Source organism: Podarcis liolepis (assembly GCF_965112155.1).
Source record: "Podarcis liolepis genome assembly, chromosome: 6".
Taxonomy (NCBI): domain Eukaryota; kingdom Metazoa; phylum Chordata; class Lepidosauria; order Squamata; family Lacertidae; genus Podarcis; species Podarcis liolepis.
Window position 1 is genome coordinate 39,770,517 of NC_139559.1, and position 26,974 is coordinate 39,797,490.

Here is a 26,974-nt window from a genome sequence, read left to right on the forward strand (position 1 = left end):
TGTGAGGTGAGTGGGGATGAGAGACTTCAGAGAAGTGTGACGAGCCCAAGGTCACCCAGCAGCTGCATGTGGAGGAGCGGAGACGCGAACCCGGTTCCCCAGATTACGAGTCTACCGCTCTTAACCACTACACCACACTGGCCCAGGGAAAAAGTACTTCTGTCTTGTCAGAATTCAACCTCCAACCTCTTCCAGATACAGGACATTCACCGCCCTCACTGGTTCTGGTTTAAACAAGAGGTAGAGCTGAGTATCATCTGTATACTGATGAAGGGTATTTACTAGTGCACTTGCGTGCCTCAATAAATGTAATCATTAGTACACTCTTTGAACATTAAAATTGCGCAGCCTCCAAAACACATACGCTTCCAAAACATAGAGTGTGTCATAAACAATGATTGAACACTGGTTCTCAATTAGCTACATATGGCTGACCCCCCGTTTTTCAAAGGCCAAGTCACAGACTCCCTATTTTTGAAATTTTTGATATCTCTGTGGTAGTTTTTGTTACATGAATGGTGTCATAGATCCCCTGGGTAGGTTTTCTGGACCCCAGGGGGTCCACAGACCATCAATTGGGAATCACTGGCATGGTACATTTGTGGGATGATATTCCTTTAAGAAGTTTCAACAGGTGGATGGAAGTACAGGCCTGGAGTTAAGAGGAGGTCTTATGACACTTTCACTTTTGTCAAATCCAGTGTTGTGCCAGCTGTACTTAGGAAGCCCAGGGACAAACAACCATAAAGAGTGAAGTGACTCAAGGGTCAGATTTTTGACATAGTAGGAGGATAGAACAGAAGAGAAAAGGCGCTTTTTGCACCAGTGGTCTGCTCTGCACAACTAATCCAGAATGTGAGTAATGCTTCTTTACTATTCTCTAGAAGTGTGAAATTATATTGCTGCATTTGTAACAACAACAACGAATTTTAAAAATGAAAATGTTGATTTCCAGGCTCTGAGACATTAGCCTTCATATTTAGAGGGTCAATCTGTAGAGGTACCAAGGAAATTTAGGACTGCTCCAGAGATGCTTACTACAGTTACTTTGAACATTTTGTTCAGGAGTCATTCCAAATCATGCAATTTATCAATTTATGTGGAGGCTATTTTAATCACTAGGCAGCAGACACATTTTATATAAACACTTTGATGAGTCTGAACCATGTTTACCTGTGGTAAGTCCCCTTGATAGCCTGCTTATAAATTCAGGCTAGCTGTATATTTTTAAATGGGTACTAAAGAATGGAGGCCTTGTTTGGTAGATAGAGATATTTATGGAAACCATATGGATCCATTTTTTGTTAATTATTTTGGCATTGTGTGTGTGAAGGGGCCGAAAACACCTCTCAGAAGCTGCCACTGAGTGACACTTGAAGGGGGCTCTGCTGTTGCCCCAAAGTCTCCCGCTTAGAACACCAGTTGGTGATTGTAGCAGGAAGGGAGCAGGCATTGCATGAGGCTGCATTATGCAGGCATTATTCCTAAAGAGTAGCTGGTAGAGCTACCAGGATGAGGCACAAGGCACAAAAGCACCTGCACATCAAACCAATCAGGTTTGTGCTGCTCGTAGGAGCTGCCCACTTACACAAAGTCCCTATGTACCATCTCACCCAACACAAGGCTGATGCGATGGGCTGTCTTGGGGTGAAAGCCCTGCGGAGCACTACAGTGCCTTTGGAATCCATCAGAAATTCATTCCCTTGCTCAGTAGGTACTTCCAAATTCACCTCAAATTCTGCCATAGATGGAGTTCAACGACAGTTTAAGGATGTGCGAAATTCGCCTGAGGACTTGCACTAGTCATCAACATTATTTTTGCTACCCTGGAAATTTCTGAGATACTTTGCCATTTCAGGAATCTTCAAATTCACCTCAAAATGTTGCTCAAATTGAAATTCAGTAACAACTCTGGGTGAGATAAGCAACCAAAGGAGCATCTGGTTCTCCTCTTTGTAGTGAAGCAAGATCATGTGCATCTATCTAATCTGAATGATAATGGCCACAAGCAGAATATCAGTGTGTTGCAGAAAGGTGCTTGGCTGAAGGTGCACCATTCAGTAAGTCAAGTCAAAACATAGATCAGGGCCACAGTCATAGAATCATAGAATCCACCCCCTGCACTGCAAGAATATTTTGCCCCACTTGGGGCTTGACCCATGACCCTGGGATTAAGTGTCTCATGCTTTACTGACAGCCAATGTAACTTGGAGGGGGGGGGAATCAACTGGACCCAAAACAAGTGAATCATTTAATCCCTTAGCATAAGGTAAACCTACCCACCAAGTCATCATAAAGGAGTTTTTGTTAGACACAATTTCCCCAACATGCTGTAGTAATGTATGGCAGAACTGATGTCCTGACAGAAGAAGGGGGAAACTTTCCTATCACTGGATTGCAATTGAGGTCCACAAATTTCATTCAGAGAGCTGCCCTGACAAGTTGAGTTTTAGTGCTTTGGGGACAATATCTGGAAGGTATAGTGTATTACTAACTTTGCCTAACCTATAAATAGACTAGGTCTGCTGCAGTTCTTTTTGCCCCCAAACCATATATTTATATATTTAAAAAGTGGGATGTCAAATTAATCTGCCTCCAGATTTACTTTTACAGAAGTTTGGAATGAGGTGTTGGCAGGTCCTTGGGGAAGGCAGGGTGTTACATCTCAGAACAAGGAGAGAAGATATGTTTTCCTGTGGAAGCATTCCTAGTTTTCTCCTCTCTTCTAAAGTTTGAACTACTTCCTTTTACATCTTAGGGTGTGACAGAAGGCAATCAGTGTTTTAATGTTTGTGCACTAGGTTTTTAAAAATGTAATTTGAGTGGTTAATGTGCATAATAACCAGCCATTGTGCACATTCACCTGCGTACATTCACCACCCAGCTTAAATCGTACCTAACACATATATAAAATTAGATACAAATAAATGAGACTATTATAAAGGAGCGTTCATAAGGTCTGTCCCCCTTTATAAACCATATTTTATTTTTCATTAATGTTTCTTTTTAAGGCCTAAGAAAGGTCTCAAGATAGAAGTGAAGTTAAGGTGCAGGTGTGCAGTTCTCTGAATCATCTTTATTCCTTTTCTTGTGAAATTAACTTCACTTCTACCTTAAAAGCTTTCAAGCACACTTCCAATTCTTCTACATTAGTTCTTCAATCAGATGACTTGCCCATAAGTAGGTCATTGCAGCTGTATTATTAACTCAAGAACAAAGCCCATTGTATGATGGTCACTGTATTATTTTTCTTCATAACTCTTAAGCAATTCTGTGCTCACTTTTGACTCCTATCATGATTCAGAAACAAAAACCATGACTGTATGCAAGTGATGAGCGGAGGGCACCTTATGATTATTCTAAAAAGTGGTAATGAGTCTGGTTTGCGACTTGAGATTTTTAGTTCATTTTTGCAAAGCTTTATGGCACTTGCATCCAATAAATGCAATATACTTCCTGAATGGAGATAGTTCAGTTGGTGGAGCATGAGACACTTAATCTCAAGATCATGGGATTCATTTCTGCTAGTGTGCCTACACCATGCCAATCTCTCCACCTCCTCAACCCTCCCCATCTGCCTCCTGGTAAGTAGTAGTTATGCAAGCAAATGGAGGTCTGGTGAGCGGCAGCATTTACGTTAGCCCTTTTCAGACCTTCAATCTGTGTTTATTGGGCACACACGAGGAGGGGCAGAATATGAGCAGCAGGCATTTTTATTTGGAAGCTATTGAGTCTACATACATGCAATTGTAGGTTTGGATCTGCATGGAATGAGGGCCCTATGAGTTGTATGTGTATAAATTCTATGCAGACATAACTGTGGAAAGTGTCAGTGGTGTAGCGTGGGTTGTCAGCACCCGGGGCAAGGCAAGTAATTTGCGCCCCCTAACCCGTGGATTTGCGCCCCCTAACCCGTGGATTTGTGCCCCCTAACCCGTGGATTTGCACCCCCTAACCCTAACCCCCAAGTGTTGTGCCCGGTGCGGCCGGCCCCCCTGCACCCCCCACGCTACGCCACTGGAAAGTGTAGAGTTCAGCAGTGAGGACAGCATACAGAAATCCCATTTCTCCCCTCCTAGAGCTACAATCCCTGAAAAGAGGAATTAACTGTCAAACCACTCTGTCAAGTATAGCTCTGGGAGGGGAAAAGGGGACTTCTAACAGCACCCAGCACACTTAAGAAGCTACAGCTCCCAGAATTCTTTTGTGGAAGCCGTGACTGTTTTAAAGTGGTATATTGTGGTACATTGCCTAACATTAGTTTTCCAATCTCAAGCCTGGCTGTGGGCCACTTCATTCCCCACAATGCTCAAATTCTGAAGAAAAAGAAGGGAGGGTTAGGGAAATGGCAAGTTTTTCATCCCAGCTCCACACTCCAATTTTAACTTTCTAACAACAGTAACTGAGTGCACCTAGCTAACCAGCATTTGAACAGTTAGTCTCTTACCAGCACATGTGCATATAAAAAAGGCTCACAATGGTATGGGCCAACTTGATTTCTTTTTAAACACTTCATATGCATCAGAATTTTGCAGAATAACCATTTCATAATATGATTAAAGCTACTGTTATCAAATGAAGATTTAACAGATATAGCTCAATGTGCTAGTTATATATATACAGTGAAGCACGTTCAGGTGTACATGTAATTGGCATTTGGTTATATGTTAACAATATCTTTCACATTACTTCAATTTGACACTATTAATCTTATATGTATATACAGAGGTAGATAATAGTGCAAATAAGAAGTAGAAAACTGGGTGACTTTGCAGAAATACTAAAACTGGAAATGTGTGCTTGTGGATAACATGTGAACAACATGTGAACAGGAAGTTATGCATTCCCCACGCATGCAGAGGAGATGCGTGAGTTTCCCTTTCACAAGGGAGAAGTGTGGAGAGTTTAAGCATATTCAGTAATGCTTGCTGCTTGCATAATTCACAAAGCTTCCCATAAACTTAGAATTTCAATTTTGATTCCAGGTCAGCTTATACAGTGTACCTAAACAACTTTGAAAAGGATAGTTAGCTGTATTGCTTCACTCCTATGAAATTCAGGTTTTCTCTGTATTTTCCCTTGATCAAACACATTATCAGAATAACTCATCTGGGGTAGAATGGATATCCTTAACAGCCAGGACAATTTTGACAGAGATCAAATGAACTGTAGTTTCATAAGGGATGGTACATGGATTTTAAATCTTAGGAACGTATTGGGTTTGTGCTTGATGAACTCTTGAGATATTTAGTTTGATTATAAGATTGGCAATGGAACCATAATTAATTGATTAATTAATCTTCAATTTTGTGGAATAACTTATTTACCGTATTTACTCAATTCTAATGCTTACCTTTTTTGGCCAAACTACGTGGCGAAAATTAAGGTGCACATTAGATTCAATGGCACATTTCACCAGCAAATACTTTTTTTGGTTTCAAGGTTCTGAAAATTGAGGTGTGCATTAGATTCGATGGTGCATTAGATTCGAGTAAATACTGTAGTTGTTTCATTTTTTTTAAAGATAAGGTGTTTAAAAAATCTGAATCTGTTTTTAGAAGGCTTTATGATCAGCCCAGATTCTCAGGGTCACGACTGTAAATGAGAAGTACTTTGTAACTTTCTACTTTATTAGTCTGTGATACTTTCAGTAATGAATTAGCAATGGCCTTTGGTCCACCTTTGTTCTAAAGCGTATCTTACAGGGGTTTAATTTTGCAACAGCCAAGCCTTTTGAAATTATCCATTTTCACAGTCAGTTTCAATAACAGAAATCAGGGCCATCTTCCAAGCAATTCCCCATTGTGAGGTCATATTGTTCAGAGTGAAGGTGGTTGCCCGGTCAAAACAATTATTTTCTCCTATGCTTTTGTTAATTGTGATTCACTGCTTCTTTTTTTATAGTCAAGACTTTTTGTATTTTTTTGGTGACTTTGTATTTTTTAAAATTTCTATACTGCTTTATATTTTTAATAAAAATCTCAAAACGGTTTACAGCATATTAAATCAATAAATCAATAAAATAATAGCCGGATGATGTTTGTATTTCATTTCCCCCTAAACCGCCTGGTGAATATTAACTAATTGTGTGCCAGGAAATAAGAGATTATAGAAACTGCTTAGCTCCGGCTGTGAATGGTTAGGGTATAGTGGAGGCAGTGATTAAGAACTGCCATGGAAAGGCTGATGGAAGCCCTTCCATGTGGTGGCCGTAATGGGTGAATCACCATATAATACAGGTCTGGGTTTAGTGCTGGATTTTGATCTTTGCAGCTGGGTTTCAATAATCAACAAACTGTTATAGTTCTGGTATCAGGTTGATGATGATTGTTATGATTATTATTATTTTGCAACCCACAGTGGAAAAGATAGGAAATAGCCATAAGGTGGTTGTGGTAAAGAATGTTACCTTATCTCTTTCCTGACTTCTAGTACAAACATATACAGTGGTACCTTGGGTTACATAAGCTTCAGGTTACACACGCTTCAGGTTACACAAATAGTGCTTCAGGTTAAGAACTTTGCTTCAGGATAAGAACAGAAATCAGGCTCCGGCGTCGTGGTGGCAGCAGGAGGCCCCATTAGCTAAAGTAGTGCTCCAGGTTAAGAACTGTTTCAGGTTAAGAACGGACCTCCGGAACAAATTAAGTACTTAACCTGAGGTACCACTGTATATTGTTACAAAAGTTGAGTGTTTCCCCCTTTCCCCGCCGAGCAGTGGCAAGAGCCTATGGGGTTCCTGGGACTCACCCAGGTTCTGTGGTCCTTTGGAGAATTGAGACACCATGGAGACTGTCATAGCTTTAAGAAATATGATTTATTCACCTATTTACACCTTCAGTCTGCATGGAGAGAGTCCAGATCTTACAGCATGGTCCTTTCAAGAGGGGCTTGTCCAAGGCATCTCTCCCAGCCAGCTCTGCAGTCAGCCTGCTAAAGATGGATCCTTCTTCCTCCTTCCTCCTCCCAACAACCCTTGCTCAAAACTTCTCTTTTCCTGTCACCTCAGACACACAGTTACCATGGCAACCTTCCATACCCCGTCTGCTTGCACCTCAGGGAATGGGGGAAGAATAGTTCTCTTCAATGCCAATCACCCTCTATTGTTCCTTAATGGCCCTAGCTTAGCCAGGTTGCTTTGCACAGGCTAGCCCAGGAATTCCTCTGCAGCTTATATTTCTCCCTTCACATTCCAAATAATCAAAATCCTAGCATTTAATAATTTCTAGGGTTTAAGGGGTCCCTCCATCTATAACAATATACATACATACATATCTGAAGGAACATCTCCACCCCTATCGGTCAGCCCTGAGGTCCTCTTTTGAGGGTCTTCTGCTGGTTCCCTCACTGCAAGAAATGAAGTTACAGGGAACCAGGCAGAGGGCCTTCTTGGTAGTGGCGGCCTCCCTGTGGAACATCCTCCTTTCAGATATCAAGGAAATAAATAACTATCTGACTTTTAAAAGACATCTGAAGGCAGCCCTGTATCAAGAAGTTTTTAATGTTTTATGTTTTAGTCTGTTTCAATGTGAGCTGCCCAGAGTGGCTGGGGAAACCCAGCCAGATGGGCAGGGTATATATGTATGTATAAATAATATATATAGAGAGAGACATACATACACATGACACATCAGAAGTGTGAAGACGACTGCAACCTTTGTCACCACAGCAAACATGGAGATTGCATTCCCTAAATGTGGCTTTAGCACAGCTACATACCAGGAGAAGGACAGTTTACATAGAGTCTTAGAATCAAACATAAGTCTGAGAATCTAATCCAGGAACCTCACTAGGTCTTTAAACAATTTAGGACACAGGACCATAAGTGATTTTCTCAAAACATTGCATATGTGAATGTAAATTACGAGAGGCAAATTTTGGCTGACTTTCAAGGTGCAAATTATAAAAGTTACACCCCCACCTACACACCAATGTTCCTGAGACTGTGGCTTGGGTGTGTTCCTGGATTCTTGGGAATTTCAGGTAGAAGCAGCAGTCAGGAATGCTTTCTACCAGCCATGGAGAAGAGGAGGTTAAGGGGTGATATGATAGCCATGTTCAAATATATAAAAGGATGTCACATAGAGGAGGGAGAAAGGTTGTTTTCTGCTGCTCCAGAGAAGCGGACACGGAGCAATGGATCCAAACTACAAGAAAGAAGATTCCACCTAAACATTAGGAAGAACTTCCTGACAGTAAGAGCTTTTTGACAGTGGAATTTGCTGCCAAGGAGTGTGGTGGAGTCTCCTACTTTGGAGGTCTTTAAGCAGAGGCTTGACAACCATATGTCAGGAGTGCTCTGATGGTGTTTCCTGCTTGGCAGGGGGTTGGACTCGATGGCCCTTGTGGTCTCTTCCAACTCTATGATTCTTTGATTCTATGGCCCTATCTAGAGCAATCAGACCTTACCACAGTTATCCAAGCATTAGTGAATCTCAGACTCAGCTATACAGCTGCAAATAAAACATTTTGAATGTGTTGTAAAGGGCAATATACAGTTGTGACACTAGATAACTCCAGGTTATCTTAGGGACTGGTTGCCCCTGTATCAACTGATCCTTGCCTTAAGATGTACTTCACAGTCCCTGTTGAGATCATAGAAATGTAGACTTGGAAAGGGCCCTGGTCTGATATGCAGCTGTCCTGTATGGGGATCAAACCTGCAACTTTTGTGATATCAGCATCATGTTCTAACCAACTGAGCTATCCACCTGCAAAGACAATCATATTAGCTGTTTAAATGATGAGAAAGGGATGTTTTTTAAAAAAATATTTGAACTAATCTTTTAAACTTTGATGATATTTTGCTGAACTTACATTGCATCCGTTTTATCCCCTTTGCACAAGCTGCCTGAAGAGGGCTTTTCTCTACAAGGCAGCACAGAAACCCTTTCAATAAAACACACATTCTACCAGGAAGTGGCAGTCAGCTCTTTCGATTACAGAGTCCCTGGCAAAGGGAACGGGGGGGGGGGGGGGGGAGCAACTTCAATCTTGCCCAAGGCAAACAAAGCATAAAAGGACATATTCTGACTGATCATAAGCACTCTTATGGGCATTAAACAAGAATGTTCTAGAATGTTTGTCCCAGGAGTGATGCTATTTCTTTGACCCACACGCTAGATTTCCACAGCAAACGAGGAGGGCAAGACTAGACTCTATTCTTCATATATAGTTGGGACTGATAAGATCAAGGGTCAGCAAGGTTTACCTCGCCTGGGCCGGTTCACTCCCGCGGAGATTGCTTCGTGGGCCTGATTGCGTCTTCGATTTCCGGCATCTGTGCAGACCGATTTAGCGCAGTGCATGGGGACTCACCAAGCAGGCGGCTTGGTTCAGGGGTGGCTCATGGGCCATTTAAATGACCCCTCTTGTGGCCCATGGGCTGCAGGTTGCCAACCCCTGGATAAGATGATGCTATCTTCTATAATAAAGCACGCATCGTGGTGTGGGATTACTCTAAGACAGAGCTTTCCAAACTGTGTGTCATGGCATGTTAGTGTGTCAGCTGCAGTGCGTAGGTGTGTTGTGCAAATGCTCCCTGCACTCCTCCCGGAGCTGGAAAGGGGTTAGTTTAAGCTCCGGTTTGCTAGTCAAACTGAATTTCTGTGTCGCGAAATGGTGCATATCTAAAAAGTGTGTCACCAACATTAAAGGTCTGGAAAGCTCTGTTCTAAGATCTCCAGCAAATCATAGTTCACAGCACCCTCACAGAAATAGATAGATAGATTAGATAGTATATAATACAAAAATTTATATAAAATTAATAATTGTTGATACGTTTACTATGACTTAGACTCCCCCTTTGAAGGAAATGAGTCACTAATGAAGTGACAGTAATAAGTGTTTTAAAAATACTCTAAACCACTATGCAGTCAATCTGTGAGAGAAGAGAAATGCAAATATAGCTGTCTGTCTGTTCAGGATAAAGATTGTACCACAACTTCCCGCTTCCTGATATGCACCAGTGATTTAAATCTGCTAGTCAAATTTTGTTTGTACTGGCAGCCTCATTTTTTCCTGCTGCCAGAAATGATGATGGATCTTGTGTTACTTTGATTTATATTTTTCTTTTGATGTTTGAAGTCCTGTCACAATAAACCATTCTTTGCAATCCCAAGTCCTAGAAATTTAAGGCAGAATTACAAAATGACCATATTCTGCTATTTTTATTCCTACATGCAGTGCTTTTCTTTCTGGGGGTACGCATACCCCTAAACATTTTGTGAATCTACGTTTGGCCTCATTGAGGCTCAGTATTTCAATATGAGTAGGGAAATGAGAGTACCCCTAAACATATTTTTTAAAGAAAAAAAGCACTGCCTACATGTGTGTGATAATGACTCAACACACTTATGTTGATTTTTAGTGTATATTTCTTATTCCCTTGCAGAAACAAATGTTTGTTGAGATAGGTACCTTTAATAAAATGTTTGGTATGAGATACACCAAAATTTAAATCAATGGAAGTTTACTTTTACTGATAAGTCTTAAAATTTAGGATATCAATGAAAAGTTTCTGAGAATTCTCGCATTTACTGGTAAACCTCATGGCCAAGCAAATTACTTTTATTAAATTTCGTTGCCTTTTCAGTTTACCATGGTATGCTGGACAGCATTCTGCATAAGCATTGTGACACAAACATTTCTGTACGTTAAAGAAAACAACTTCATTTCCCTTCAGTAAATAACCCAATTTTATTCACATTTCAGTGATTTAGACTGATGTCCCTCTGCACTGATTGTCTGGGCTAGTGTGACAGTGCAGATAATTCTGAACAGTACAGCTACTCAGAGAACCAAGTCACCAATGACTGCAGTTCAATTTTTGTGAGGAAAAGGAACATTGTTGGTTTGATCAGGACTAAAACCTGACATAACCTCTAGGTTGGGACCAGCATCAGGGGTTGGCAATGTCTGGTACCTGCCAATGCCTACATTAGGGCCCTCACTGCTGATTCCCAGAGCTCCCTGGTCTTGCTCTTCCTTTTCCTCTTTTGTTGCCTGTCCTCTCCAACCATGCAGACAGCAAGAAGATTAAGAAGGAGCAACAGCCTCCACTTGCCTCTGCTTCTGGTGCTGAATGGGAGGATGAGCAAAAGGGCAGTGGCGACAGTGACAAGGAGGCAGGCCCACTCAGATATAAGGTGCCATTGAAGCATCTTGCACAAGCCCACACATGCCCCAATCTGGAGCCAACACTGATGATGGAAACCGGAAACCAAGGGAATGGTGGGTGTGGGAGGATGAGGCTTGAGGACAAGGGCAGAGGGGAGAGGACCTTGAGGCAAGATGGACTAATGAGAATGGTGTATCTGAAGAAATCCCTCTGTAGCAATGAGGGCCAAGAAGTAATTGGATATAGCATCATAGAATCATAAAATTGTAGAGTTGGAAGTGCCCCCTATTCCAATTCCCTGCAATGTGGGAATCTCAATCCAATGAGGGACAATGAGGGAATTCCCAATCCAATTAGAAACCATACCAGATCCTGCTTACCTTTGCATATTATGCAGGAGCTGGAGAATGATATGTTCAAGTAAGAGGGCTTTTGTGAGAAAACCTATTTAATCAACTGAGAAAATATTTCAAGCTTCCAAAGAACAAGAGGACCTTGGTTTAAAATATTCTGAAGCCAAGACCATCTTGTTGATTTTATACCAGCCTCTAGCTGGGAAGTGTTACAGAAGACGGAGGCTCAGAATCTGAAAGGGCATTTTTTTCATTGTCCAGGAGTTAATAAATAGCCTAAGACAAGTAGCCATTGAGCAACACCACAGCAAGAGGAAGAAAGAACAACAAGGCATCTTTTATGCAAAGGAGGAAATAAAATATTTTCACTGCTGGGAATTACCCCTTATAACAAAGTCCATCACCTGATGCCCAGAGAATAAATTCTTCAGGCTATTTGCACACTGCTTACTTGGCATTCGCTATAGTCTCTGCCTGCATGAATGCTGCAAAACACCCCTTCCTGGCTGGTAAGGTGACTTGGCTGCCATGACTACCTGTGCGCCCCTGCACAATTGCACTCACACAAACACAGCCTATGCCTCTTCCCATGCAATTGTTTTCAAGCCTTGAGGAAATAGACCAGAGCGAAGCTTCAGGCTTCCTCAGGCTATGCCTCAAATTCAGTGTGAAACACTTGCAGTGCAATCCTGTACATGTCTGCTCAGAGGGAAAGGAGGGACAGGCAGAAATTAGTGGGTTTTCTTGGTTTATTAAAAGCCTTATAGTGGGAGGAAGAGGAAAAAGCAAAGATTTTGGATGTACATTCCATGATGGGAGACTTTGCAGGAGGGTTAGTACCTTACAAGAACTAACTTACTTGCAAACTGAACATGAAGTTGAACTGGAATTGGGGTCAAGACTTGGAATGAAGTGATGTGTTCAGGTACAGGTTCCAAGAAAAACAGCTGATACCCATACCCTTAGCCTTCTGAGCCTTTGGTGTTGCCACTGATTTTGCTCCTAAATGCATACATTGCGCAGCAGTAGAAGGGCTGCATGAACCCACCCACCTACCCAAGGCCATTATATATAATGCCAGGTAAGTCTTATTTCTGAAGGTGCCAAGGACTCGCATAGGACCCAGTAGCTATGGAGGAATTATAGAGGTGGAAGGGATCTTGCAGAACAGCTAGTCCAAACCACTGCTTGATGCAGAACATTCAGAGCTACATGAAGACTGCAGTCATACTCTCCCAATGGCATACTTTCCTAATGGCAGTGTTACATTTGCTAGGATGGCGGGGGGAGTGCAGGTTGGGGGAACTCTTGAGTTGATGGCAGCTTCATGCCTGTGGAAAGCTGCTGCCATCTACCCAGAACTTTCCCGACTTCGTGGCCACCTCACCTCATCCTTATTTCAGAGAGCAGCAACACCACCACTGCTGAAAGGGTGTCATTCAGCCCCTAAAATGCTGGTGAGGATTCCATGATGATCCCATGAATTGCTGTCCATTCTGTGCTTGATAAGCTCTAGCGAGGAAGAGCCAGCCAGCTCTGTAGGTAATAGATTCCATTGTCAAACACCTCTTACCATCAATAAGATTCTCCTCATGTTCAACCAAAATCTACCTCCCCCTAACTGAAGATCATTAGCTCTCATCTTGCCCCTGGGGCAAAGGAGAAAATTCAAGGCAAACACTGCCCTCTAACCTTTGTGTTTCTGACTAAAGGAGAAGAGGTGTAAAGGTCAGATCAGCTGTAAACTTAGAATGTAAACTCTCAGGATTTTAAGGAGTGGTTTTTGGCAGCTCTTGAGTTGCCCAACATGTAGCCTTCTTTCTTTTTAAGTCAGCACATAACAGGGCAGCAAGGCGAGTGCCAGAAACACTATTTAGGGAAGCGAGAGGTAGGTGGCAAAGACCAGTCTTTGGGAGAGTACTGTGTTTGTAAATGTATGTATCACCCTATTAAAATTGGATGTGGTGGAAGAAATCATCACCCTTTTGCTCTGATCCCTGAAAGGTAGAAGGTAGAGACAGCAAATGCCTACTGGAGGGATTGTTCCCAAATTGGGGTCTAATTTGGAATTGATTCAGATTTCTAGCAATCAAAAGTTGGAACCTTTTGAAAAAGGGAACTGGGTCCCATGTTTTGGTTCAGTCCGTTGCCAAACTTTATCATATCTACTTGATTAACCAGTTTCTATTTAGACTGCCTTGGCTGTGTGTCCCTATGTTGTTCAGCCCTTTTTATTTCTGATTAAATATTTGCAGAAAATTTAAGACAATGTGATGGGCAAGAAGATAGAGACAGGACAGAATGCTGTTCTGCAAGCTGCCTTGCTTGTAAGCTCTACTAAATGTAGGCATTAGAAATTTTGAACAAACACTGTGTGTTAGAAAAACTCTGCAGGAATATTGTGAGTGAATGAGAGCTAAGAGAGCAGTACTGGTTAAACGCTGCTGCCACACACACACACATTCACACACAACAATTTCCACCATCACAATCCTCTGCTCGAGTGGAACAGGATAGAATGGCAGGGGATGTAAGGAAGCAAACACTGAAGGTGACTCAAGATGGAACATGCAACTTAATTCTGTTCAGAAATCTCTATCAACAGATGACAGAGCTGCTAAGTTTGGAGGCTCCAAAAACTTCAACATCATGAGATTTTGAATGTTGTCTTCTCAATTTCCAGTCTTTACACCATCTGCATCAGGAGTGATGTTGGACGGGATGATGGCCAATAATCTGAAGCTGAATTTGGGGAAGGGTCGTAGCACAGTAATAGAACATTTTCCTTGTTTGCAGAAGGTCCCAGGTTCAATCTTCAGCATCTCCAGGTGGGGCTGGGAGGACTATTTACTGTATCTCTGGAGAGCTGCTGCCAGGCAATGTAGACAATACATGAACTCAATGTAAGGCAGCTTCTTATGTTCCTAATCCTGACAAAATGGAGATGATGTAGGTCAGTAGTTCCTGAGCAACTTGGATCTCAAGTGCTTGAAGGAGCGCCAGGGCAGCACTGCACCTATGGAACTTCCTCCTGGGTGAAATCAGGCTGTCTCCTCACTTTGAAAATGCACCTAGTTATTCAGCTATGATTTGAGTTTGGGAGGTATTGCCTGTTGCTGTTTTATTGCTGGGGGGGGGGGCTGGTGAATGCTTTTAATGTGTTCTTTGACATTGTGCTATCTGCCTTGTGCTCCCTTTTGGAAAGGAAGGTGTGGCGTGAAAATAACAACGAAATAAATAATTAACAACACACTTTTTAAAGCATTGATAAATCCTCTTCATAACGCCAGTTAGGAACAAGCATTATTATATTTTTTTAAAGCCCAATGAAATAAAATCATCGGCTTTGGCTTAGCTCTGCAAGACCCTGGCATTCAACAGCATCAGGCTGGAAGCATCCCTTTCTAGCTCAGTTATACATACTAGAACCTAGTAACCCACTTTGCACAACACACCAGGACAAACTTTCCTGCTTGGCAGGGGGTTGGACTCGATGGCCCTTGTGGTCTCTTCCAACTCTATGATTCTATGATTCTATGAAACAGTGGAGTGGAACTTGCACACACTTTGCTCTTTTTTTGCTGCTGCACTATGCTAAACCAAGTTTTGGCTTTACAGTGTTTTCTTGAACTGGGCCAAGGCTACAGCTCAAGACAGGGGATGAAAGAGCTTAATTTCAAGTCCCAGTTTGGATGACATACTAAGCCAGAACATGGCTTAGCTCAGTGTGACATGGCAGAGAAGGGGATGGGAGGTGGGGGAAAGCAAAGTGAGCTCCTCTTTGGGAGCCTGCACATTCACACAGTCTCCCTAAGCCCAGGTTTGGCTTAGCATGTTGTGTGAATGAGCTCAGTCTCTTGTTTTTCTTATTATGAACAGCTGCTAGAAGTCTGATGGCACTATAACTATATAATGCTTCCTGACTTTTATATATGTTTACTTGAAATGCAGTTTCGAATCATGAGAGTTTGAATAGAGCAAACAAAGAGCAAAGACTTGAAGGGACAAAAGGGTATAGAGATAAGGCTTGGAGAGGTGACCCAGCAAACAGTGGGCAGACCACCCATAAAACTGCCGCTCCATAGCATGATGTGAGCATTGCTTCTGTTCTGATGACATATGTAAGCAAGAACATTGTCCCCTAGAAAAGTTTTGATGTTGACGAAGATGATAATGGGGCCTCTAAATATACTGAGATATAGCAATCCCTCCTTGCCTAGGGGTTCTCTCCACACATCCTACTGGAATCAATAGCAAAACAGCCATAGATTTTAATAGAAATAGATTAGGTCCTATTAAAACAGTGGCGAGAGTGTTTTCTGATCTTTGGTGTATGTTGCCAGACACATCTGTACATTGTGACTGCCCTCCAGTGCATCATTTTAGAATTTCATCACACAGTCAAATCTATGTAGTTCATAAATCCTTTGAACTTCTAAAAGTTATTTACAACTTTCAACCTCTCTAACTTTTAATAAATGAACTGCTTAGTCAATTAGTATAAATATTACTGTATGCAATGAATTTTGAGGATGTTTCTTCGAGCTCACAGTTTCTCTTAGCTAAATAACACAATGTTATGGGGAAATTATCTCAAATTCATTACCCGGATCAAGCAATATTCACAATGCCAGGCTGAACATTGCTAATGATTCTTATTTTTTATGTTTTAACTTAAGATTCTATGCAGGATTATTTAGTTGATGTACTATTGAAGCCTGTTTAACACACACACACACACACACACACACACACACACTCCCTATCTTAGATGTTGCCTATTTACAGATGTAATCGTTTCTTTTTGAATTTCAGTTTGTATGAGAAACCTGGGATCTCAGGTTTAGGACCCTTGAGTAAAATGGCCGTCCTGGCCTTCATCTTTTTGTTGGCCTTTGTCCAAGCTGAATCTGCAAGCCGTGAGTATTTAACCAACCACCAGGATATTAAGAACACAATTTATACATCTTCATAGGGCAGTAGCCCAAAACATTTGTACCCCTTGATATAGTTGAACCAACAGGCACTTATGAAGAAACAAATACAGTACTTAAGGAATGATCTTGCAAATCCCAGTACATATAAGTCCCATGAATCTTAATGGAGTGATTTAAATTCATAGAACGTAAATATGCCTAACTTTGATTGGGATATGTACCTGTATATTTTAGTGTTTGGTCCAGATGGTACTAAAATTAATTCTGCTTATTTTTTTAAAAAATCTGATAACTTGGGTGATGCCCTGGCTTTTCTAATCATATGTTGATGTTTCTAAAGTGTAAACTGCGAAGAAGTGGCCTTCCTCAGTAATATGTTGCTCAGCCTAAAAAGCAGAGACAGGCTTTATAGATGGTTATTATATAGATGAAAGTGAGGTGCTGTAAAGGCATTTGATACTGTCCAGCTGTCCTTTCTGTTTGCAACACAACAAACCTGTAATGTTGCAAGAACTTTTAGAATGCAAGGTGTTTAATCAAATCCAAAATAAGAAATTTGTATAAATGGGATTATACCCCTAGCATTCAATTTAACCACTTTCCCTAAAGGGCTGCTTTCCCTCATAGAAATCTGCAGAGATCCTGAGATCATAGACCCTTCTGTGCATGCCACCTCTCAGAAAGGTCTGGAGGATAGTGAGGAGAGTCTTCTCTGTAGTGGCTCCCTGTTTATGGAAGGCTCTCTCTACGAAGGCCTGCATGGCACCAATTTCAGCACCAGACAAAGACATTTCAGACCTTCCAAGGGTCCCTATTTTCCAGGGACAGTCCTGGATTTACAGAAGCCATCCCAGTTTCTGATTTGATCCCAGAATGCCCTGCTTTTCCTTAGGATGTCCCTATTTTCATCGGAAAAATGTTGGCGGGTATGACATGCTTGCTTTCCCAAGCATTTGGGACACACCAATATAGCATTAAAACAGTTTTTAGTATGCTTACGTCATTTATTATTACTTACAAAAACGCAGGATCCTCAACCTGTTTGGGGAGAAGCTACAGATATGCAACATATAAGGTGTCAGGGGCAGGGCAGAATGGGATTTAAGTTTCATTGGTCAGCAGATCACACAATCTGCATATGGCAGGGGCTCAATCTTATTTAAGGCTTGTAGTTGACACTCTCCATAATTTCAGTTTTTATTTTAGTGATGCCGTGGCAGCTAGTGATGGGCACTGTTTGTTTCCCTTTTCAGTGTTAACTTCAAGTCCCATATTTGGACCGCGGCAGGTGACTGGGTTGCTTGGAGGCTCAGTGACTGTGAAATGCTTTTACCCTCCCACTAGTGTGAATAGACACAGCAGGAAGTACTGGTGCAAGGAATCAACACGGCAATGTTCAACCATCATTTCTAGCAATGGCTATGTCTCCAGAGAGTTCAAAGGCAGAGCCTTAATAACAGACTTTCCAGAGAATGGCATATTCACTATATTAATATCAGAGCTTAGAAGAGGAGACATGGGGATGTACAAATGTGGTGTTTCACTAAATGACAATGGACTGTCTTTCAGAGTGAAGCTGGATGTTTCCGAAGGTAAATATATAATGCTACTTTATTTTCTGTCAGAAGCAGGCTACAAATATCCAACCATCTATGGCTTATTGGAAGATGAGATTTTTAGTTTCCACTTTTTCCTGATTCATCCTTTGCGTAACTAAATAATCTTATTGTTTTATTGTTTTATTCTGGGACAAACAAATTCTGAATACATATGAGCTGTGGATGGAAATGCAAGTGAGTGGGAAGGGGGGGGGACATAGTGGTAATTGTGTCACTTCTTGACATGAACAGTTGTAGATGGGGAGGGAGAAAGTCTTTGAAGTATCCAACTGTTTAATTACTTTTTTGGGGGGGAGCTAATGGAAGAAATCTAGGAAGTCATAAGATGTAGAACCATGGCGCAATACAGAGTGCAGTGAAGAACAACATGAGATTGTAGAATGGAAGATGGAGAATTGGTAAAGCTATGTCTCCTTACTATAGATTCAACAGTTCCGGATGAAGCTCAACTCATTTATGTTGAGCAGCATGGATCAGTGACTATGAACTGTGACTTGGGTGCGCAATATGCAAGTGCTCGGAAGTACCTGTGCAAGATGTCAAAGAATGATTGCTACACTGTTATTGACTCGTATGGAAAAATTGACCCAGCCTACGAAGGAAGAGTTTTGCTGACCTTTCTCGGGACTCCTGGATCATTCAGTATCTTTATGACCCAGTTAAAGAAGAAAGATTCAGGGTCATATCTCTGTGGAGCTGGGATCTATGGGGCAGGGGGAGAATCCAAGGAACTGGATATACATGTCTATGAAGGTGGGTAATGGGCTGGGAGTTTTTGCAGTCCTAAATGCAAACAATGTGCCCTCTTAATCCTTGCCTATCATGTCTGATAAAATCTAGTAGGAGGGAATTGACTGGATGGCTCTAGGGAGTGGACAATGGCTCACTGTGGGAGGACGTTATGCCCACTGTCTTGAAGGAGGCCCCTCTTGAAGAGGTCCTCTCTGGATCCAGAGGTTTTAGAAAACTACGATCCAGTCTCTAATATTCCTTTACTGGGCAAGGTGATTGAGAAGGTAGTTGCCAGCTAGCTACGGGTATGTCTGGAAGAAGCAGATTATTTAGATACATTCCAGTCCAGTTTCAAACTCAGTTTCAGCACTGAAACAGTGGGAAATGTGATCCTGTTGGTTTCCTTGACATCTCCGTGGCTTCTGATACCACTGTCTATGGAGTTCATCTGGAGCAACTCAAGGAAGTAAGAATTGTATTACAGTGGTTCTACTCCTATCTGCAGTAGTAGTACAGTACTAGGAGAATGTTTCTTGGCTGCATGGCTTTTGGGCTGTGGGATCCCACAAGGGTCCATTCTGTCTACTATATTACAACATCTCTATGAAACCATTCGGAGCTATCATGTGGGGATTTGGAGCATGGTGTTATTAGTATGCTAAATGTTGTTAAACGTGGCTTCTGTAGTTGACCAGTTTTGTAATTTTTTATTTTGAAATCTTTAAGATAATATTTCAGTTTCCCGTTAATGGTATTACTTTGAATGTACACTTGACTTTATTCCATAATGTTTTATTCTATATTGTTTTATCTAATATTTTAATGTAAACTGCTTGAAGATTTCCTCCCCTTAAAGGGGTATGGAAATGAAATTAACAACAACAGCTGCGATATAATTTCATGCCTTCTCTTTCTCCAGGGACTTTGGTGCCCAAAGGACAACTTGTAGCAAGAGGAGTCCAAGGTGGATCAGTGTCTGTTGAATGCCATTATGATCCAAAAGAGAATTATACACGCAAACAGTGGTGCAAGTTAGAAAAAAACAGGTGCCTTCCATTAATAAATGACTTTGGGTATGTGATGGATTCCTATGAGGGAAGAATAGTGATGCATGATAACCCAAGTAATGGAACATTCACCATCCTGTTGAACCAACTGAATGAGAAGGATGCAGGGTTCTACTGGTGTGTAGTAGATGGAAAAGAGGAAAGAAGGTCAGCAACAGAGCTGAAGATTGTAGAAGGTAAAAGACCATGTTTCTTCTAATGTGCTTCTCAGCAGAACTATATGCCTCTTTTGTTCAGTGTTGCAGAGCCTAAGCTGATACAGCACAGCAGGATCAAATAGAATCAGTCCTAAATATTATACTTGTTTTTCAAAGGGGCTTTGTTGCAGATAATGAGAATAATCCAGACAGGAGCAAGCTGGATATGACATGAAATGCATTATCGCATAAAACATCCAGTCTTGTTTTTGGTTGTAAAAAAGGGGCAATATTCACTTGGGGAGAGAGCAGGATTGGTTCAATGATAGGTAGGGTTTGGGAAGAAGAATGTAACTTCTTCCCTGAGACCCCAGTGAAAACACCCCTCCCCCATTTGCATTAGTGATAATGGGAACTTTCTTGCAGTGGAAATCCTACATAGAGTGTGGGAGGTGGGTAGATGGATAAATTGCAGTGGGTGGGATGGGTTAGACTGCCCTTCCCAACCCACTGGGGTCTTGATCCTTGTCGGATTATTCTCACAATGGTTGTTTACACTAAGAAAAAGTGCATATTAAATGTCTAATTTAATTCCCATTAATTTTAGTAAGAGAGACCAACTTAATTCTAACATTGAGATGAATGGGGCTGAAAGAGATTTACTCCTGCTAGATAATAGTCAGTTGTTTAGAATCACTGCAAATAGTTTCAGACAAACTTGTTTCCGGATCTGGCTGTCTACACATCCTTATTAGGGTACATTCATAATAGCAATTCTTTGCGGATTCTGCTAAAGAAAATAAAGCAAGGATATGCTATCCAATTTTGAAATTTAATCACTAACTCTACTTCCTGGTTTTATTGTTGCTGTTTACCTCCTTGAAGAGATAGGACTGCTCTGATAACTGCTTGTCCAGAACTGCCATTGTTGTACTCCTCTTCCACATCTTTCTTTTACAGGAAATGTGTACCCAGTGCAGCCATTCCACTAGATAGCTTGTTAATTCCATCTGCTAATTTCTTAAGAAGCTAAAATAGGCTGTCTACACACAGGGGCAGAGGAAGGGGGGTGCGGTGGGGGTGGGCCGCCCTGGGTGTCACTACTAAGGGGGGGTGTTAAAAAATGCTGGGCAGCACTCACCGCAGGGCCTGCAGCGTGCCCTAGCCACGTGTCTCTCTTGGGAGCTCTGCGCTGCCCCAAATGGTCTGCCCGCCACCTCCCCCTCAGCTGTAGGGTGGCTGAGTGGGAGGAGGCAGACAGACTCCTTGGAGGCCCCACGGAGCGTCCTGTCCCAGCTCGCCCCACCCCGCGGGCGGCTGGCCCCATCCCACAGTCGGCTAGCCCCGCCCCTGGGTGCAGGGCATGTGCACCACCCCAGGTGCTCGATCGGCTTGCTCCACCAATATCTATACATCATATATTTGAAGCCTATTAAAAACACATTTCCCCCTGTGCAGAATCCTCGGGACAGTAGTTTACCCTTTATAGAGCTACAATTCCTATTCCCATGATCCTATTTGGGGAGTGTGCATGCTTTGAAGGAACCTTAAAGGTATGGCATATACATTGCCCTTGAGCCTAATAATCAGCCAGCAGGCCCTGCCACTTCATAGGCCTATAAACCTAGGGTTGGAGGTTTCATTTCAATTCCTACTATGCCCTTTATCTTTCCGTTGAAAGGGAAAAACCCAAAGTACATTCTACTTGGGTTTTCTGCAGCAAATACTATCTATAATTGCCTAGTTCATGCATTCTATTTGTCACATGACATATTCATCTACTTAGGAAGGTCTGGTCTGGTCCAGTTAGGGGCGTTTGATGTGATATATTGTATACCAGCTATTTCATTTAATAATGCTAAAATTAGGCTCTCTGTCTTTGATTTAAAGTGATTTACTGATTGCCTATTTACTTCTAATGCTTTCCCGCTTTTGAAACAGGGAAACCCAATTTAGTAATAGATAATGAGATCAACGCTGTTGTCGGTGCCCCACTGAAACTATCATGCTCTTACTCATGTGAATATGCTGATTATGAGAAGTATTGGTGCAAGTGGAAGAATACTGGATGTGAACCTCTCGTCTTATCCACCCAAAATGAAAACGGCTTGGTGGTTAACTGTGATGCAACCAACAGAATTTTGTCGCTGAATTTTGACCAGGTGTCACGAACAGATCAAGGGTGGTATTGGTGTGGAGTCAGACGTGGAGGTCACTATGCAGAAACAACTGCAATGCATCTGGAAGTGCAAGAAGGTGAGCTTCAGTTCTGATCAGAGGGACAACACAGTAGGTTTCATATCCTGTACTGTCCACATTTTACCAGGCCTATTATGGGTTGCTTCCAAATCTTGACACATTATAATTAGCGAGCACTTCAAGAGCATCTAAAGATGTCCACTCTCAAGTTATGGAGCAGATTCATGCTTGTGGGTCTTTGCCTTTCATGGATGACATGATTTAGCTATGCTCCTAGTTTGCTAGAGTGCCATAATTCATTTTTAAACCACTCAGTTAAACAATTCAGAAGATACTTTTTCTATAATTTGATTCTCCAAGTAACACAGATTGGCAACAATTAAACACAGGAGCATTTAAAGGCACTTCCACACAACAGATTATTGTGGATTACTGAGGCATGCATGCTCTTTTAGCCTCTGCACAGAGCCATTTGCCCTTCCTGTGCCAATAATTAATGTTAGTTTACAACAGCTTCCCATTTTGTCTAAAGCAGGAATCTATCACCCAGGATGTTAAACCATGACTTGATTTAATATCCTGGTTTAATATCCGTTTCTATGATAGCAAACCTTTTGTTTGGACAAAATGAGAAACTATAGTTAATTAAAGCCTTCTTGGTTTTATTGTGAATAATAGGGCAGGAATGAAGGGGGTCTGTGTGCAAGCAATAAGCCAAGATACAACCATTATCATAAGGTACTGACTATTTTATTTCTTTTCTGCTTTTTGTTTTCTTATATGTTGCTTGATACCAATTTCCCAAACATGCTTAAATAGTGTTTCAAAACCCTAAAGAAGATTCCAGTGCCGACAAAGAACCCAGTGATATAATTCCTGAAGTCAACCCTAGAAGCAGGGGCCTTCCCTTAAATGAAGCTAAGGAGGCAACTGGAGTTGAAAGCCCAGTAGACAGGTGAGCGACTGTAAAAGCCTTAAGGATGATGTGTAAGTGCATTGTATAAGAAGAAGCAAGTCACATTTTGTTACTGAATTTATCATTTTGAGCAATCAGATAAACTGACAGTTGGCACTTGCTGAGGGCCAGGCCTGCTCCCCTTTGTGTAAAAATAGAGTCCAATTTGAAATACAAAAAGAACACACAGGGGAAGAATGCATAGCCAGTTTTCACCCCCTTCCTGTGATCTACCTCCCTGCAGCTTTTCTCCCCAGACATTTTTCTCCTTGTCGGAGAAAAGGGCTTGAGCTGAGGAATGAGAAGCAGAAGGATAGGCGAAGGGTCCTCTATTTCTCACCTGCATGTCCCTTTGCTTTCAAAATTAGACCTCCCTCCCTTTCTGTGTGATTGGGGCTCTTCCATGTTGAAAAACTCATGGAGCTACCATAAGCATGTAAAGTTTGCTCCTAATACTAATAGATTCTGGGAATGTACCTGAAGTCCTTAAAATATCGTAAGAATATAAGTAACGCTTGATCATGTCAACAGAATATTTAGGCAACTTTATCTGTTTCCTAAAATTTGTATACACTGGTTATGCTTTCTAAAGTTACTACAATGCCAATTCAACTTCTCTTTCAGCCATGAAGATACCAAAAATTCCTCAGTTCTGGTCTCCACTTTAGTCCCTCTTGGAGTTGTGTTTCTGCTTCTTGTCGCAATTGGTATTGTTGTGAAGCGCAAGGTTTTCAAGCATTCAGGTGAATCTATACAAGTTCTAGGCTGTGTGGAATATAATTGTAAATTTATGTACTTTTTGTTATAATTTGAGTTATAATTTTAATTTTGTTATAATTTGAGCACTTGAATTATCACTTCCCAAACAATATATTGTGAACTTTAGCGAGGTGAACTTCAGAAACGTTTTCCTTGGGTTCATGTTGCCTTGGGATCTCTCTTTGTCTCTCAACTCCTGTTAGAAACAACTCACATGCCATGAATGCCCAGATGCACTTGAAGGCTCATATACTCTATGAAGCTATACTGGCGTCCTTTTGTCTTCTGGATCACGGTTAAGAATAAGAGTGTAATGGTCCTGGTATGAAGTATTCACATGGGTGGCACAGCAGCACAATCACTAATTCTGCCTGTTAGCCTGATGAGAGACCCACAAATATTTTCTCTGGCTGAAATCCTATGCTTGCTTTCTTTGTAGCTGCAATGAATGAAGAGGACCTTGTTTCAGAATTTGAGATGGGTGGATATGTCTCAATATTTTGGCTTCTCTCCACGTCTCACCCCCCCCCCCATCTTAAGTTCAGTTATCCACATTTCTACATCAATTTGCTTTAAAAAAAAAAAGTCCTCATGGAAATCCATCAGCATTTTTGTGCAAATTTCTCCTACTATGTATGTTTTTTATATGCAATTTTACATAAAGTACACATTTTTTGCAAACCATTTTTTCTGATATAATGCATTATTTTCACCAGTATATGTATTTATATGCACAATTTACCACAGTATTATGGATTTTTGTTCACGTTATGTGGCTGAAGAACTGCATTGCATTTCCCCTCTCCTTTCTACAGATTTGGTCTCAGTTGGAAGCTACAGGACAAACATCAGCATGACAGATTTTGAGAATGTGAGACAGTATGGAGCAAAGGACAATGTATGCATGGAAGATGCTAATGAGACCCAATTAGGGACCGTGGATGGTAAGGCACTTGTATAACATTTACTCTAGCTACAACTAGGTGTTAATGGGGAGAGACAATGCAATATAGTGATTCATTTAAGAAAGTTGTGTATTCTTGGAAGAGCTTTCTAGTATTTTCATGTTCAGCCCATTAACATCTCTCATTCTTTACAGAGAATATAACCAGTGGCAGTCCTAAGGAGACTGGTAAACCAAAGAAGACAAAGAGGGTAAGAGCGAGCTAGATTAACAGGACTGTAATAGTCCCTTGGTAATCCCAGTTACGAAGCAGGGGGAAAAACACACCTCATTTTAAAAGCTTCTAGTGTTCTTTGCATGTTATTGTATTAAGCAAGGACTTTGGGGGCAGTTCCCCCCTAAACTGTCACATTCCTTCTCTTCCTTTCAGAAGGATGCACAAACAGCCAGTTAGTTTAATTTGTTATTTCTCTTCCTTTTTTAAAAAAGTCTACTTTCTTTTCTTTTGTTGTCTGTTGATGGCAGTTTCAGATTAACTGTTGTTTAAATTTACGTTTCAGTTTGCTAGCCCCTTTGTGAACCATCATGGATGAAAAATGGTATAGACTGTTGCAGGCAGTAAACTAGTTAGATCAAACTAGCTGCCTTCATGTGTGCAGCACATGAAAGGGTGCCCCAGGGAATGCTGGGAATGCTGCTGGTTTCACCCCTGGATGGCCACACATTGGTATGGATGCCTGCACTAAAGGAGCGAAGCGTGTGAGAATCTGTGTGCATGCGGGCTTCCACATTACTGATCATGCAGGGGTGCAAATCATATGAAAACCTACGCATGAGCAGCTGCTTCCTTGACGCAGACATCTAAGATATCTCTGAGTGCCTCACAAACTGGAGTTCTCTTTCAGGAAGCGGCCATTTTGTCACATGGACCAAGTTAAAATAGTACTGGGGTTTCTGTTTGTTCTTTTAGGGCTCCACGGAGGAAATTGAGATGGCTTATACCACAGTCCTGCTGAATGAAGGCAACAAGACCCCTGCAAGGAGAGACCAGGAACAATAGAGCTTTGCAGGTGGCTGAAGAGTTTGATTGCAAACGCTTTGGAAGACTGGTGGAAGCCAATTATGCAATAATGACTAAAAACAGCCTATGATTAGAATAAGGGAATAGCGAGCTATGCTGAGATACTAAGATTTCCACAAATTGTCTCAGTTTTGCCACATACTATACAATATTTCTTGATCAACATATACTCCTTTAAGGGTCAATAGTTTCATTTCAAAGTTATATAAATCAAATTAATAAAGTTTTGTGATTTAGGAGAAATGTACTGATGGTAAGAGCAGTTAAACAATGGAAGCAATTGCCTAGAGGGGTGGTGGGACTCTTTCCTCACTGGAAGTCCTCAAGCACAAGCTGGACAGTCAACTGTTGGAGGTGCTGTAGCTCTGGATTTTCTGGATGAAGCCTGGTGATGAATTTGATCCTCTACAAATCTGTGCCTGATTGATCTCCTTTCTCTCATCACATCCACACGAAACATTTAAAGCACTATTATACCACTTTAAAAGTCATGGAAACTGTATTTTGTTATGGGTGCTGACCTTACAGAGCTGCATTTCCCAGCACCCTCAACAAACTGCATTTCCCATGAGTCTTCATGACTGTTCAAATAGTACAATGGTGCTTTAAATGTATGGTGTGGAAGCCCCCCACCCTCTCTCCACTCCACCACATTTTCATTTCATTCAATTTTATTGAGAAAATGTAAAACAAAACAAAATTAAGCAATAATCAGAAAAGAAATGAAACTAGGATACATAATCATGCAATCGTGAATAGAAGCAAAGGGATGAGGAGGATGGGGCAGGAACTATGATTCTGTACCTGATCATATTTGTGAAATGCTGAAACATTTTAAACTAATAGGTATTGATTTGGAAACTTTATACAAATGTTGTGTCCATCTGTATATGAAAACAACAGCTGGATTTTACCATTGATGGACTCTGGATAATGAGAAAAATAATCGCTTAAAAATTAATTCAGTAAACGCAAAACATAAAAAGATTATTTTTTTGTTTATGAGCCTGACTCTGTAGTCTATAATCATCTGGAATCAGTGACTTTATAGTTATTTGTATGCAATGTTTTTGAGCAGTGTGTTCTGACATAAAAAATATCCTGAATGTGAA

The 26,974-nt window shown here is 41.3% G+C and overlaps 1 protein-coding gene across 2 annotated transcripts; it reads left to right on the forward strand.

Moving 5' to 3' along the window:
* The first annotated feature begins 651 nt into the window (after positions 1-651).
* Positions 652-26,974, forward strand: PIGR (polymeric immunoglobulin receptor). Of its 2 annotated transcripts, none has more exons than XM_083508892.1 (11): positions 652-855; positions 16,288-16,391; positions 17,663-18,001; positions 18,452-18,781; positions 19,680-20,003; positions 21,906-22,220; positions 22,983-23,118; positions 23,743-23,861; positions 24,693-24,821; positions 24,977-25,032; positions 25,752-26,974. In XM_083508892.1, exons 2-11 carry the CDS (start codon positions 16,334-16,336, stop codon positions 25,839-25,841), a joined length of 1,896 nt encoding a protein of 631 aa, XP_083365018.1. In that variant the 5' UTR covers positions 652-855; positions 16,288-16,333; the 3' UTR covers positions 25,842-26,974. The 2 variants fall into 2 exon arrangements, with proteins under 2 accessions (XP_083365018.1, XP_083365019.1); XM_083508893.1 differs by lacking the exon at positions 652-855 and adding an exon at positions 13,271-13,360.

Excerpts from the sequence above, each read along its gene's own strand:
- PIGR (XM_083508892.1), top strand. The coding sequence starts at position 16,334 with ATGGCCGTCCTGGCCTTCATCTTTTTGTTGGCCTTTGTCCAAGCTGAA. Across the intron at positions 22,221-22,982 it reads GCATCTGGAAGTGCAAGAAG|TGTTTCAAAACCCTAAAGAA; the intron begins GTGAGCTTCAGT and ends ATGCTTAAATAG. Across the intron at positions 23,119-23,742 it reads GTTGAAAGCCCAGTAGACAG|CCATGAAGATACCAAAAATT; the intron begins GTGAGCGACTGT and ends CTTCTCTTTCAG.